At 43.7% G+C, this 14,202-nt stretch overlaps 1 protein-coding gene across 1 annotated transcript; it reads right to left on the reverse strand.

Annotated features, from left to right (window-relative positions):
- Positions 1-25: 25 nt before the first annotated feature.
- On the reverse strand, positions 26-13,471 carry msh2 (mutS homolog 2 (E. coli)). Its single transcript, XM_037463457.2, has 16 exons — positions 13,180-13,471; positions 12,870-13,018; positions 11,703-11,987; positions 8,973-9,119; positions 8,456-8,605; positions 4,938-5,071; positions 4,464-4,663; positions 4,060-4,169; positions 3,831-3,954; positions 2,856-3,006; positions 2,665-2,762; positions 2,320-2,565; positions 1,648-1,852; positions 1,319-1,566; positions 1,059-1,234; positions 26-287 (listed from the first exon to the last, which is right to left on the reverse strand). The coding sequence occupies exons 1-16, from the start codon at positions 13,385-13,387 to the stop codon at positions 111-113; spliced, it is 2,808 nt and encodes a 935-aa protein (XP_037319354.2). The 5' UTR covers positions 13,388-13,471; the 3' UTR covers positions 26-110.
- Positions 13,472-14,202: the final 731 nt, after the last annotated feature.

Genomic DNA, 14,202 nt, shown 5'->3' on the forward strand with positions numbered 1-14,202 from the left:
TTACACAACCACCCCATGCTGTGAAATTTCAATATTGTGACAAAAAAACTAATTGGTTATAATTATTTATTGAAAAGCTATACAACTGCCACAATGGAAACCGTTTCAAATCAAGCTGTTTTTGCCAGAACACAATGTGAAAGGATCTCTTTGATATAGGTGTTCTTTTTGGCAACAAGTTCCTGCTTCATTTTCCTGAGGGCATCCTTCACCTCGTCTTCACTCATGGTGGCAGCAGGAAGGGATTTGGCTTTCTCCAGGAAGTCCTGGATCAGGTTCTCCCCAACCTAAATGGATGGAAAAAGTGCATTTATGTTCATATTGGATCTCACTGTGTACATTTCTGCCAGCAATATAACTCTTAGGGAAGGGCCCTGTTCATGGTTAAACTAAGCTGATCAAGAGTCCTATTAGCCATCTTAAACTATCCCGGTGATTGAAATCAGGTTCTCAGTTGCTCAAAGCTTGAGCCGCACACAAACCAGATGTCAGACATCAGCCTTTCTACTTCAAGAAGGGGTCAAGTCAATTTTACAACAGCAAATAAACTCAAAAGGAAGATCCTCTTTTTCCTCTGAACGCATTTGAGTTAAAGACCATAATATGCATATTTGAATCACTTCAGGAATTGAACGTACTGTACATCTTTTTGCTGTTCAAGATTTACACAGGACACCCATCCCGGCAGATCCTCTGCAGTTATGCATAAGGTTTCTACCCATCAGTTTTTTTTATTTGAGGAGTGTGTCCTATGAGTCTCGGGACAGGGGATGTCACTAGAGCCCTCTGAGGCAAATTTGGAATCTTGGGCTATAATTAAATAAATTGACTAATCATTGCAAATTCTCGCCAGAAGGGCTGGACAGAAAGCGTGGCAAAATATTTAGTTCAAAAAAGTGTTGGGAAATTAAATAAGATATATATATTAAAGTGTTAATTTATAGGCTTTTCCTGTTTGCAAATAGCGACGATAAAGATTGTTTGGCCAATCAAAACATTTTCTTTTCCTATTCAATAAGTATCATTCTTCAGCAGTTTACGGGAGAATTCAACTGTACTTGTCTGTCTTTCCGTCGTCTCTTGGCCTCTGGCTCCTTCTCCTCCTCAGACTTCTCCCCTGCAGGCTCCTGGAACTCCTCCAGTTCCTCTGCCTTCTCCTTTGCCATAGCAATCACTGATGGTGGGAAGCACGCCAACTCGGCAACGTGGATTCCAAAACTCTGATCACATACACCTTAACACACAAAAACGATCTAACTTCACTTAAAATCACGTAAATATAACGAGAAACCTGTGAACGTATGTGTGGCGTGCTGACCTGATTTGACCCGGTACAGCATGGTGAGCGTGTTGTGGGAGGTCAGTGCCGTGACATGCAGGTTGTGGACAGCGGGCTGCTGCGCTGCCAGTGCCGTCAGCTCGTGGAAGTGCGTGGCGAACAGACAGAAGCAGCCGATTTCGGTGGCGATGTGTTCGCTGATTGCCCACGCCAGGCCGAAGCCGTCGTATGTGGACGTGCCTCGGCCGAGCTCGTCAATTATGATTAGCGAGTTCTCCGTGGCCGAGCTGGAGGGGCGACGGGCGCGATGAGCCAAGTTGCGCATCATCTGTGTGTGTTTTAAAACCAGCTCGTGTGTCTGTTCTTACCGCAGGATGGCAGCCGTCTCCAGCATCTCAGACATGAATGTGGACACTCCTTTAACCTGGCTGTCTCCTGCTCCCACCCTGGCCAGGATGCTGTCAATGACACTAAGCTCCGCCTTTTCGCATGGCACAAAGCAGCCAATCTGAGCCATCAGAGCAATAACCCCCACCTGGCGGATAAATGTCGACTTGCCACCCATATTTGGGCCTGCAGAACAGGGGAGAAGAGTCTTAAGTATAAAAGTGAGTTTCGTCATAAGAAAAGGAACTACACTTAAGAATTAGACGGAACTAAACGTCTCAGCACTCTTTGTTTCAAACTCATTGCCAAAACCGTGAAAGATGCGTTTGGAACGTTCAACACAAGTCCAACACAATTTTCCACACATAAGAACACAACAGAGCAATTCTTTGTTTTTCATTTTTCTGATGCAGGACTGATGTGAAATGGGTGACAAGGATCTTTTTCAAAGATTCCTTTACAGGATTATGTGGTTGGTATGCAAAGGGATCACGCCATCTCTGTGGAAATTTTGATTTAAAAAAAGGACATGCCGTCTATGGCACTTAACTATAAAACCACCTATTATATGCCTAGAAACTATGATACAATTATTCCTGCAATAAAGCAAACATCTTGTGGTCTATTGTAGCTCGACGATGCACTCTTTATACCCGTTATAATATAGAAGTCCTTCTCTCCCTGGACGAAGGACATGTCGTTGGGAATGAAGGCAGTGTCTGCGTCCGTCTCCATGCAGGGGTGTCTGGCCTGCCGCAGCTCCATGCGCCTGCAGCCGTCCGCCAACAGCCTGGGTCGAACGTACGGCACGGGAGCGGATACTGACGCCACGGCGAAACTCGCCACAGCGTCTATCTGCGCCGTCACGTCGCTCAGCGTCTGGAGGGGATCCACGTAGCCTGGTGGTTCAAACGGTCGTGAATTGCAGCATGCGAGTAAAATAGATTACGAATAACTCAAATTGATCGAGGAAATCATGCTGAGAAGCTGTCTCTCACCTGAGGCGATGTTTATGATCTCTTTGACAATGGCATTCTGGGCCTCCACATACTCCTCTCGGTTCTTTGTGTACTCCTCATTCAGAGAGCTCAGCTTACTGCAAACACGGCACAGAGCACATGCGGGCTATCAGCTGACAGCACGAGTGCCATTTAGCCGAGATGCGACACGCGAGGCGCATGAGACGGACCTGTTGGTGAAGCGCACTCCGTTCTTCTGGACGTCCAGGGCGGTGAATTTCTTGTTGTTCCTCAGACTCTTCTCCTCCTTGCAGGTGACTCGCAGGTAGAAACCCAGCATGGCGTTGGACTCCAGCTTCACCGTCTTACCGGCATCCAGACCTGAAGCGCACAGGCAAAGTGTCAAAATTAATTAGTCAAAGTTATGTGTCTCAGTGTGGCGCTGTCCCAGGGACTGAGATGTATTGACACAAGGCTGATGTTGGGTTAAAGGCCACAGCCTGCTCATTCATAGGCCGATGCATGAGCAAATTATTTTTCTGCAAATTTTGTACAAATTTTATTTAAGTTAGTTTGTCATGTCTCATTTGAAATTAATAAGAAAAAAAAGGTCAAATTTATGTGAAATCTTGACTGAATCTTAACTTCGAGGAAGGTTTGACAGGTAGCGTTGCCGCTCCCCTACGATGGCAGTTTGAATGTACGGGCTAACTGGAGCCTGATGGCCCGGGTAGACAAGCATCAAATTCTTGTTACTGAAGCCCCAAAAATAGACTGAGACAGCCTTCATCCGAGTATGCAAGGCAACTGTTTTTTTGCAGTTTATCTGGGTCCAAGCCGCTGCAGTAGCAGGCAATGCAAGATGACCCAGATGTTTCCCTCTGGTCTTTGAGCTGGAGGGATCTGAAGTGTTTACTGCTATTAGTCGATCTACAGGAGTGTGACGGATGTAGCAGCTGAAGTCTGAGTCAAGTCTTGAACATGTACTGTTGTCGCTGGAGTTTTTGAACCAACATTTACTACACTGCACCATATGATGAGCACATGGTGTAATTGAATTGCTTTGGAGTTTTGTCACACCTCATATTTAAAAGGAAAAGAAACTCCGCAGATACACGCCATTAGTCACACCCTTGAAACAGAATATAAACCGCTTTGCATTGATCTGCATCTGTTAGAAATAAATTGTGTCTCGGTGTCTTCACCTAGTTCTCTGGCTGCACCGCTGAGCACCGCCTGCATGCTCTTCTCCAGAGCGTCCATGTTTTCTCTCAGCGCACTCAGCGCTGGGTCGAATGATGCCTTCACCAGAAACTCATGGTGGTCAATCTTCACACAAGATGCAAGGAGAAAAACACGTTAATGTGGGAAATAGTCAAACATAATAGGAGTGACAGATATTCACATGGGAACATGAACTACAAAAGCAAAGACCTGGTTCATGTCCAGCGTCGTTTCGATCATCTCCTGGTACTTAACAAAGTCTGTTTGCAGATCTCTGAGAGGAGCGACGAACACCGCCTCCAACAGAACCTGGTAGCTACCTGCAACACAAAACTTAGTATGAACAGACAATGAATGCACTCGTGTGTGTGCGCGCGCTACGCATGCATGCATATAAACTTCCAGTTTAAAAGGTCTATTACCAGCTTTAACTCTAACTTAATGCAGAAAATCCATTATACCAACACCAAATACTCCTTTTTACTGAACAGAGCTTAAACACATCATACGGTAACTCAATGCAATCTCAAGTAACGTTTGCTTTGTCAATTAGTAGCCCAATAAGAAAGCGATGGGCGGGTTGGCAGCATGCATCCATCAGTACATAAATGTACCACAGTATCTCTCCAGGGCCGAGACGAGGGCCGGGATGTGGCTCACGGCCTGGTAGACGCGAAAGCAGTCCTGGAGTGATGCGGAGTAACGGTGGAACTTCTTGGCCAGACGGTGAAGATCAGGAAAGCGCCGTAGCAAGTCCTCCTGACAAGTCTGCCTGAGCTCGGAGTCACAAACGAAGCTCTCCACCAGGTCCAGCCTACAGATCATCATCATCATCATGAGAACCCTCATCAATATGCAGATTTCCACATCCAGATTAGTCACTGTGTTTCACTCTGGGCAGCATTTACTATGACACAAATAAAAACATTTGATTAATAACAGCACGTCGTTGATTAATTAATATGTATATGACAAATTGACAGCTTCAGGCTACTAAATACTAGACGTACAGATTAAGAAATATCAATACTTTTATAAGTATTAATTAATGTCCTGTTTAAAGATTTTATACCGGCATCGACAATTACCTTTCCTCTATTTTGGTTTTGTCCATGAGTGGCTGTTTGATCCACTGGTTAACAAGCCGCTGGCCCTGCGGGGTACGACACTTGTTCAGTAGGCCAGCCAGTGAATGAGCTCCGCTGATGTCGTCAGGTGATCCCTGCAGGATTAAATCCAAATTGTGTTTTTCATGCCAATAATGTGTTCCCATGGCCTATTTGACAGCCTGATCTACAAAGGAGAGGCCATGATTAGGGTTGGGTATCGTTTTAATTTGAACGATTCCGATTCCTTGTTTCGATTCCGGTTCCCAGCGATTCTCGATTCCGATTCTTTTAAGAGGCAGGGTCAAAAAAGTTTAAGTTTAAGATATTTTAAATGAGCTAGCTAACCAAGGGTCTTTCTGAAGGAAATAGTCTGACCTTCTCCATCAATGTTAATTCTATGAACTTTGTATTAACTTTACTATGAATTTCTAACAGGGCTGTTTTCAACTACAATATAAATATCAAACTATGAACTTGAATATTGTACAAACATTATAAATTATTAATATATTTTAACAGGGGTACACTTTCCTCGAGAGCTTTATTTTTGAAACCTCACAAAAACATTTACACATGAGTGTATGATACTGCAGGTACTTAAACGTTACCTTGCTTCCACTGATGGGCCCTTGGAGCCAGAGGAAGAGGCAGCGGAGGACGGTCGGCGCAGCGCGTCAAAGACGGGGCACACTCTCCCAACCCCAAATGAGGGACACTTTCGCTGACGGGGGGGGTGCTAGCGGTCGACGCGGGGAGTGCTACACAATCTTTTTTTTCTTTGCAGCGCCAGCTTCACTGCTCATTTTAACAGATAGGACAGCTCCGCTCGGGCCACCCGGCACCCGCGAGCGCACACTGGTCTGAATCGTCACAAATTCACAACAACCGAGCGGTACGGTACCCTTTTATTTGTGTCTCCACTGAGAAAAGTACGGTGGCCGAGAAGGTTCAGACAAATACAAAAGCCACAACACACCCGCAACTGCCACAACACGAACGCGACAACACAAAATACAAATGCCACAACACAATCGCAAATGCCACAACACAACCGAACGCCGCAACACAACACGAACGCCGCAACACAACACGAAAGCGAAAACGGAAGTAGCTAAGTAACTGCCCACGGGAGCGAGCGTATTTTGGAGGAACGCCCACGGGAACGAGCGTATATTTGACGAACGGAGCGTGAAATACATAGTTCTGTCAGGTTTTCTATTGCCCCAGTAGGATTACTCTCTTAATAACATCTAAATGTATACGATAAAAAAACTCGTGCACTTTGCGAGGGTTCATCTGTGCTCTTTTTTTCTAAAGCTTGATTAAATATATTTCTACTGAGCAGAGGTAAAAACTTTGCATAAACTATGCAATTCTCCCTTCATACTGATGTTGCTAATTACGTGATTGCTTAATCCCCGGTGTATTCTAGGATTTCAGGTTTGTAAAGCACTTTTTTAACCATGTGGATATAATGTGTAAATAACTAACAAGCATCGCGAAAAAGCACCGATAAATATGTATGAAGTGTTTCGCGCTACGCCACCAAAAAAAAGTTGTCTTGGCTTACCCTGAACCAAAAGATGTTCTTGCCACTGACGATGTGGAATTTTATGATAACTAGTGAAATCAGCAGCGGCACTTTACAGCTCGGTTGGGCGACGGCGTAGCGCCGCCGTCTGATAAAGTGTTGCTGTTTTGATCGACTGCATGGGTTCGAATCCAGGTTGTGGCGATCTTTTAATAAATGTATGTTCTTTTATTTATTTCTTTATACGTGGCAGTGATGTAGTGCTCACTTATACAATCATAATCGCTGCATTGGATATGGGATGCATTTTGAACATTTTCAGCAATATGTTTGTGAATGTTTGACGGATCAGGTGACCGAGGCAGACAACATCTGCCGCTGTCGGGGCAAAACAAACACGCACGAGTAGCCAAACCAGTAGGTTCAAAAACCAGTAGGCACGTAACACCGTTGGTCAAAAACACGCTCGCTCCCGTGGGCAGTTACTTAGCTACTTCCGTTTTTGCTTTCGTGTTGTGTTGCGGCGTTCGTGTTGTGTTGCAGCATTTACGATTGTGTTGTGGCTTTTGTATTTTGTGTTGTGGCGTTCGTGTTGTGTTGTGGCATTTGCGGGTGTGTTGTGGCTTTTGTATTTTGTGTTGTGGCGTTCGTGTTGTGTTGCGGCGTTTGTGTTGTGTTGCGGCATTTGCGATTGTGTTATGGCTTTTGTATTGTGGCGTTCGTGTTGTGTTGTGGCATTTGCGGGTGTGTTGTGGCTTTTGTATTTGTCTGAACCCTCTCGGCCACCGTAGAAAAGTACCAAAAATCCGCACCGTACCGTACCACTTTTGGGTACCCTTCCGTTGGGGTACCTGGCACAGTTGTTTGGTACTAAAGGGTGGAGCTAGACTCACTGCAGAACGTTGATTGGTTGAAAGAGTGTCGTCATTTGCGCGTGCCGCAAGGGGAAAGACAACACACGATGCGCCATTTTTAAACTACAACACCGTCGCAACAATGTCGCCGCGCAGCATTTACTTTAACAGCCACATATCGAGAAGCAAGAACAGGATCGGCTGTATGTCCTCCATTGTTTGCGGTTAGCTTTCAGTTTTCGCGCGATCGAATGACGTCAATCTACTTTCCGTCCAATACCGCGCCTATCAAGTGACATTACCACTACTTTCTGGAATACACCACGCCTATCAAGTAAGGGTACTGTTGGCGGTGGAAACGCTCGCTATCATGGTTAACAGACCCGACCCGTACCGTACTGCTCGGTGAAAACGCGCCAAAAAAATTCACAACAACCGGGACGCTATCCATGTTTGATCGCGCTGTTATGCCAACACTTCCGGTGGACGCTTCTTCGTTGGTGTTCACCGGTTTCTATTTCTGGTCGGCGCCGCGAACTGAGAATCGAAACTAGGAATCGAATTTTAAAATTTGGAACGATACCGGGTAAATCGCAAAGCTAGTCCCGATTCCAATCGATTCTCGATTCCCAACCCTAGCCATGATATCCACAACCATGGACAAATAAGAGTCATTTAGCTATGTCCTAACCAACAGTTCTACTTAATTTATTCTCTCCGCTGGTGCTTTGTCGTAAAATTTGTGAACAAAATGTGGCTGCATGATTGATTATTATAATAACAACAACAATAATGCAAGTGCACGCTTTCAATGATCAATGAACTAAATTCTTAAGGACATTATGACAATATTAATATCCAAAATTAAAAAAACACAACAAAAACAAATAAAAGTGACTCTCTGCCTCCATTAACAGAAAAGACTTTCTACACAATGCCCCAGTCTTATAACAGTAAAGGAAATTAAATGAATAATGTAGTCTGTAGCACTGTGTCCAAGACCAATGTAGCCTTTCGGAACCATCTTGCATAATATCATTGATTATATATGTGATTTGTGTGAAGTGACTCTTTAGTCAATCCGGAGTGATAGTGCCGCTTCTGTCACTGACCTGGAATAGGTTAAGAGCCCTCACTGCAGCATTGTCCAGCCTCATGTACTGACCCAGGTCCAGTGTGGTGAGACTGAATGAGTTGAAGTTGGACTCGTCAGAGAGCAGATCGAGGAAACGCACCACTGCAGCCAAGCATGACATGGCCACCTGGAAATATAACCACATACAGACTGCTATTTAAACGGTAGCTGGGGCTCATTGTCCCACTTCCTTATGAGTTTACTAAATACTAACTTATCAAATGGATTGATTATTGCATTAAAAAAATAAAATTATGAATCTCAGCAGGAAGAAAACAGAAGCTGTTGAATGCCACATTAGTGTATCAAACCTGCAGACTGTACAGGTTCAAGAGGGGCCGTTTCAGACTTCTAACCTCACTAACAATGAATATGTACGATCAGAAGCACTGATGTTATGTTGTTGTTAATGGAGCGGCATGTCACGGAGGATTTTGGTGGAATTGTTGAGTTTCTTCCTCTTAGCGTATGTCAGGGTTCTCCTTTTCCCTCACCTGTTTGTCCAGCTCGGGCAGTGTGTTGCTCGCCACAGTCTCTCCTCTCTTGGCCCTTAGCAGTCTGTTCAGATCCTGGATCATATTTTTGCTGCTAAACTCCGCCCTCTTCCGGTCCGAGATCAGTATGCCGCCACGTTGTACCACCTGAACAAAACACCATTACAACAATGTCTTCTTCACTATGGTTGCAGCTTTCTGGGAAACTTTCTTACATTCAAAATGGTTCACTTTCTGAAGATCTTGGTCCACTGAACCGTACCTACCTGCCCTTAAAACAACATGTTGTTAATGGTCACTTTAATTGTGAACAATCATAAAAAGCTATTTGCAAAAACCCTTGTGTTCAGTCGTATTGAAGACTATTTATTTTCCCTTGAATTCACAGTTACGCACAATTAGATGCCAATACTGACCAGTGATTTAGTGTTTGCTTGTTTGCGCTCGTTTGCTTTGAAGATACATCAGTGAAGTGCAGTCACCAAAATTAAAACTTTTTTTTTCAGTGATCGCCACCAGATCCTGAGCAATAACGTCAACTATAGCGAGCGAGAGAGAGTAGTAATAGTGATGTCATCCTGATAAAAAAAAAATCCCTTCATTTTGACCGTGCCTACGCGGCGCTTGTGCATAACGTTTATGGTTTTGACTAGGGCTGGGGGATTTTATTGATTCTGGGATATAAATCGATATTTCTTTTCCAAAGAAAGTATTGATTTTTTAGCCGCGAGTATCGATACATACGTCCCATTCAAATCCTGTGTTTACCCCCGTTCGCGTTGCAGGAAGAGCGATTTGGTCAGCCAGTCGCTAGTCTTGCTGTGTAGAGCAAGTTACCCGTACTAACTTTACACAGACGTCTACCTCTTCCTGTTTACCAAGGATAGTCAGAGAATGGCAGCGAATATAAATCCGGCATCCGATTGTACCCACAAGTTTCCATCTGCTTCACTAAGGTCGCAGAAAATTACAGAGTACATTGCCTACTTTATTTGTCAGGATTTGAGACCGTATTCAGTGGTGGAAAACCCCGGCTTTAGGCGCATGGTGAACGTGATGGAGCCCCGCTATCCTATTCCAACCCGCGAACACCTTACCAAGGTTTGCATTCCCCCGGCTGTACGCTCAGACAAGGGCACACGTTAAAGCCTCCCTGGCCAGCACGGAGAGAGTTGCCCTGACGTGCGACGGATGGACCTTGCGCACAACTGAAGCATATGTCACCATCACGGCCCACTTTATCAACGAGGAATGGGAGTAGATCACCAAGTAGATCACTTGGTCCGCAGTTATGTAGAGATGATAGTTTGTTTAGTGTTCACTTAAGGCCTTAAGCCACTTTGCTAAGATGGGAAAAAAAAATTTCAACTTGAATTATTGTCTGGCTGCCATGGTTTATTTTTTTTCTGCTCGCTAGACTGGCTACCTCACATACGTATGGGCTTACAGGCCTTAAAATACTCAGCTAAGTTTTAAGTTAAATGTTCTTAGTGACTTGTTGATTATTTGATGTTTTGGAGAAGCCACGGTACTACTATGTTTACTTACCTGGCGGCTAGACTGGCTACCTCATGTTCAGTGTCAAGCTAAAAAGCTGTCAAAAGAACAGGCCACTTTCACTCTCTATTGTTAATTGCAAAGTTGCACTTTATTAGGGTCCTCGCTACGACTAGTCGTAGAGAAACCTATTGTATTTCAAGGAATAATTATTATTATTATTATTCTCACAAACCGCAGGCCTTTTTGGGGCCTTTATCATATTTTAAAAGTTGTTAAATTTGGCATGGATATCCGGACTGTTAAAAAATTTGATAATTTTTGGGTCTCACGTTTGGGTATAAATAAATGTCTCTATAGCGCCCTCTAGAAATTTAAAAAAGACCACACTAGGCCAGTTTCCGTCCCCTATGTCCGATCAACTTGAAAGTCGGCACACAGGTCCTCTTCGGCATGCTCTACAAAAAAGTCAATCATGGTATGCAAATGCGCCTTACTTGATTTTCCGCCATTTTGAATTTAGTGAAAAACACATTTTTGGCATATCTTCATAATTTCTTAGTTGTAAAAGACCGAACTCCTCCCAGGGATTAAACCAGATTCTTTTCAAATCCACGCAGTGTGCTATTAAGACCTTGGGCTTTAAATGTTGCATTTTGCCGGAAGAAATATTAAACTATGTGCGTAGGGCGCAATTCTAAAAAAAACACCTTTTAAAAGATTTCGAAGATATTAAATTCCAAGCCTAGTGGAAACATGAACTAACACCACTGACTTGCGAACGCCACAGGCGTCCTCGACCCCATTTCTAACCATATGGCCAGTGCCCAAACGTGCAAGGAGTAGCGAGGACCCGTCCAATCTTAAAATTTTAAGATTTAAGTTTACTTTTAGGCTTACTTTTTAGGCTTAAAAACTATTTTGTCCAGCATTTATTTTGCAAGCTGTCTGATATTTGAGTTTTCATTTCCATTAATCCAAGTAAATGTAACACTCACAAGATGTCACCAAAATCACTCTGTGCCCTTTAAATCTATCAAAAAATGATGTAAGCGTATCGAATTATATATCGTATCGTGAGCTGAATATCGTGTATCGTGAGATTAGTGTATCGCTACAGCCCTAGTTTTGACGTGTTAGCATAGACAACAAATCAGGTAATCTGGCTTTCATAACTCAGCGCCTACCCTCTTATTGACATCACCGCACGTCACTGGGATACATTGAACATACCTCCCGTAGTTTGACGCTGTCTGTGTTGCTTTCGCCCTGAGCCAACAGACACTCTTTGGGACTGATTTGAACTAGAATGGATTCCAGATTCGAGAAGATCTCATTGTCCGGGAACTCGCACACTCCCATCGTCTTCTGGGCCGCGTCCACATAGCCGAACCCAACCACTCGCTGTCCATCTGCTCCGGTGGCGAGCCGCACGGCCACGACTCCCGTACAACCCACTGCTCCGGTTCCGCCACCGAACAGGATCTCCTCAAACTGAGTCAAGTTTCCCGGAGAGGCCTTAGAGTGAAAAGGAGACTCACCTTTAATTTAATATGGTATACTTGTGATTTACCTAAATCTATTCATTCAGCAATTGAGGAAAGCAACATCATCCTGTATTTAGAGTTCTGGTTCTGAACACCCAATGAACGTGAACAAGTAAAGCAGTCGGTCTCTCTTAACGTTTTAGGACTAGGGTCAATAACATGTATAGATACAGCAAACCACTTGTACGATGCCAATCTGGCACAAACCAACACGGACGACACAACTGATGTAAATCGTAAAAGGGCCTTAACAGACTGCGGTCAACTCAGCCGACACTCTGATATCCGTGGTCAACTCAGCCGATGCTTGAATTTTAGTATATGTTTATGCTGACATTTACGGTATTGAGCAAGTAACCGAAAAAAGGTCTATTTAAATAGAACTTGCAAAATATGACTTTTACTTTGAAGATATTTTAAAATCTGTACAGTAAAAAGGCTTGATATTCATCATGGTTGTAGTCTGAGAGGTCTTTAACACCCATGCATTGGTCTTTGTATGGAACTATTGAGGAATTTGGTTTAATTGCTGCTCAAATATGTAGACATTTTGAACTAGCAATTATAGGGCTTTTTACTTGAGAAATCTGAATTGTACAGTCAAATTATTTCATATTCCTCATCCTGGTAGTACACGAGTAGTCAGAGAGGTCCTGTACATACACACTTCTATCATTGTCCGGAATTTACTATATAAATAGACTTTTTTCGGTTACTTGCTCAATACCGTAAATGTCAGCACAAACGTGCACTAAAATTCAAGCGTCGGCTGAGTTGACCACGGATATCAGAGTGTCGGCTGAGATGACCGCAGTCTTAACAGACAGAAAACACTCCACAATCAACACGGTACCTTGTAGTCAATCTTCCAGTCGTGCTCCTTGCTGCTCCTGCTGTGGTTCTTGTACACTTCTACTCTGTACTGCCTCACAAGCAGCAGGTCTTTCACAAAGGCCTCAAAGTTCAGCTTGCTCAGCACCACACTCTCCAGCTTGCGGGTCCCTGTGGATCAAGATTTAAAAAAAATCAATCGGTGCGATTTAACGCTAAGCTAAATATGCAGTACATAGCAAGGCCTCGGCTAATGGATTGCATTTGTGGCTAATTTAGCTCCTCGGCTGACTCAAATTAGCTAACCCTGAGCTATTAGGGGAAAGGATTACCTGAGCCCAAATATTTGATGACCCCATTCGTCTTGAAAACTTCCTTCGCCGCGAATATGGCGTCCTTTCCGTGAACCGTGTAGTAGTCGTTGCGGTCGAATATCCTAAAAGTAGTGTCCGGTTTCTCCGGCATGGAGAAAACGAAGCTTAGAAAGCCATGCTCGGCCGGACTGTCCAGAGACAGGTTATGTTTCGGATGCACCGCCATGCTGGAATCTCCCGCGCTGATGTCGCATCGCGAGCGAACCGGAAACAACGTTCTTCTTCTTCTTCTTCTTCTTCTTTGTGTTTGCCTGAAGGTGGCAATGCAACGCGAAAAGATTCTTAGCGCTGTCGTTTCATGGCGTTAGAAATCCGAAAAATCATTGTTAAGAAGAGGGGACAGCCACAATATAGGAATATTTCAAATGTTCTTAAGATGTTTCATCGTAGAAATGATATATTTTGTATTACATTTTTGGTGAATCACTGAATCACTACCAACTATAAAAACCTACAGCTTTTCATATAACTGTACACATAAATTACCTGAGTGCATGATGTGGTAATAAATGATGTTGGCATGCATAGCATAAATTATATAAAATAAGTAATGATTCAATTCATCAGCTGAGGGGAATGTCCCAGACACAGTAGTAACTGTTGATTTAGCGGTAAAACAAGTTAATTACATGCTTGCATGTGAGAATATCAACTCCCTTTTTCCAGAACCTGTGCCATCAAGTTTCCAAGAAACAACATGTCATCAGCAACAGCTCAAGCAAAAAGTTTCCATGACAAAAGCTGAAATGTATGTGCGTGTGAGTTTGGTTTGTCCAGGGTGGTACTTCACAGGATGGAGTTGAAAACATTATTTCAGAGGACACGGTCTTATAAACAATCAGTTGACATGACATGATTCCACATATCGTGTCATACACATATCATGTCTACACGGCTATCCTCGCCATACCGCTCCTCCTGTGCCTATGTCCTAATCCAAGTATGGTGCGTCTAGTTTTCCCATGCTCCGGGATTGCTATC

This window comes from Pungitius pungitius, chromosome 21 (assembly GCF_949316345.1).
Source record: "Pungitius pungitius chromosome 21, fPunPun2.1, whole genome shotgun sequence".
Taxonomy (NCBI): domain Eukaryota; kingdom Metazoa; phylum Chordata; class Actinopteri; order Perciformes; family Gasterosteidae; genus Pungitius; species Pungitius pungitius.

Excerpts from the sequence above, each read along its gene's own strand:
- msh2 (XM_037463457.2), bottom strand. The coding sequence starts at position 13,387 with ATGGCGGTGCATCCGAAACATAACCTGTCTCTGGACAGTCCGGCCGAG. Across the intron at positions 3,007-3,830 it reads CGGTGCAGCCAGAGAACTAG|GTCTGGATGCCGGTAAGACG; the intron begins GTGAAGACACCG and ends TGTGCGCTTCAG. Across the intron at positions 1,567-1,647 it reads GAGACGGCTGCCATCCTGCG|CTCGGCCACGGAGAACTCGC; the intron begins GTAAGAACAGAC and ends TCGCCCCTCCAG.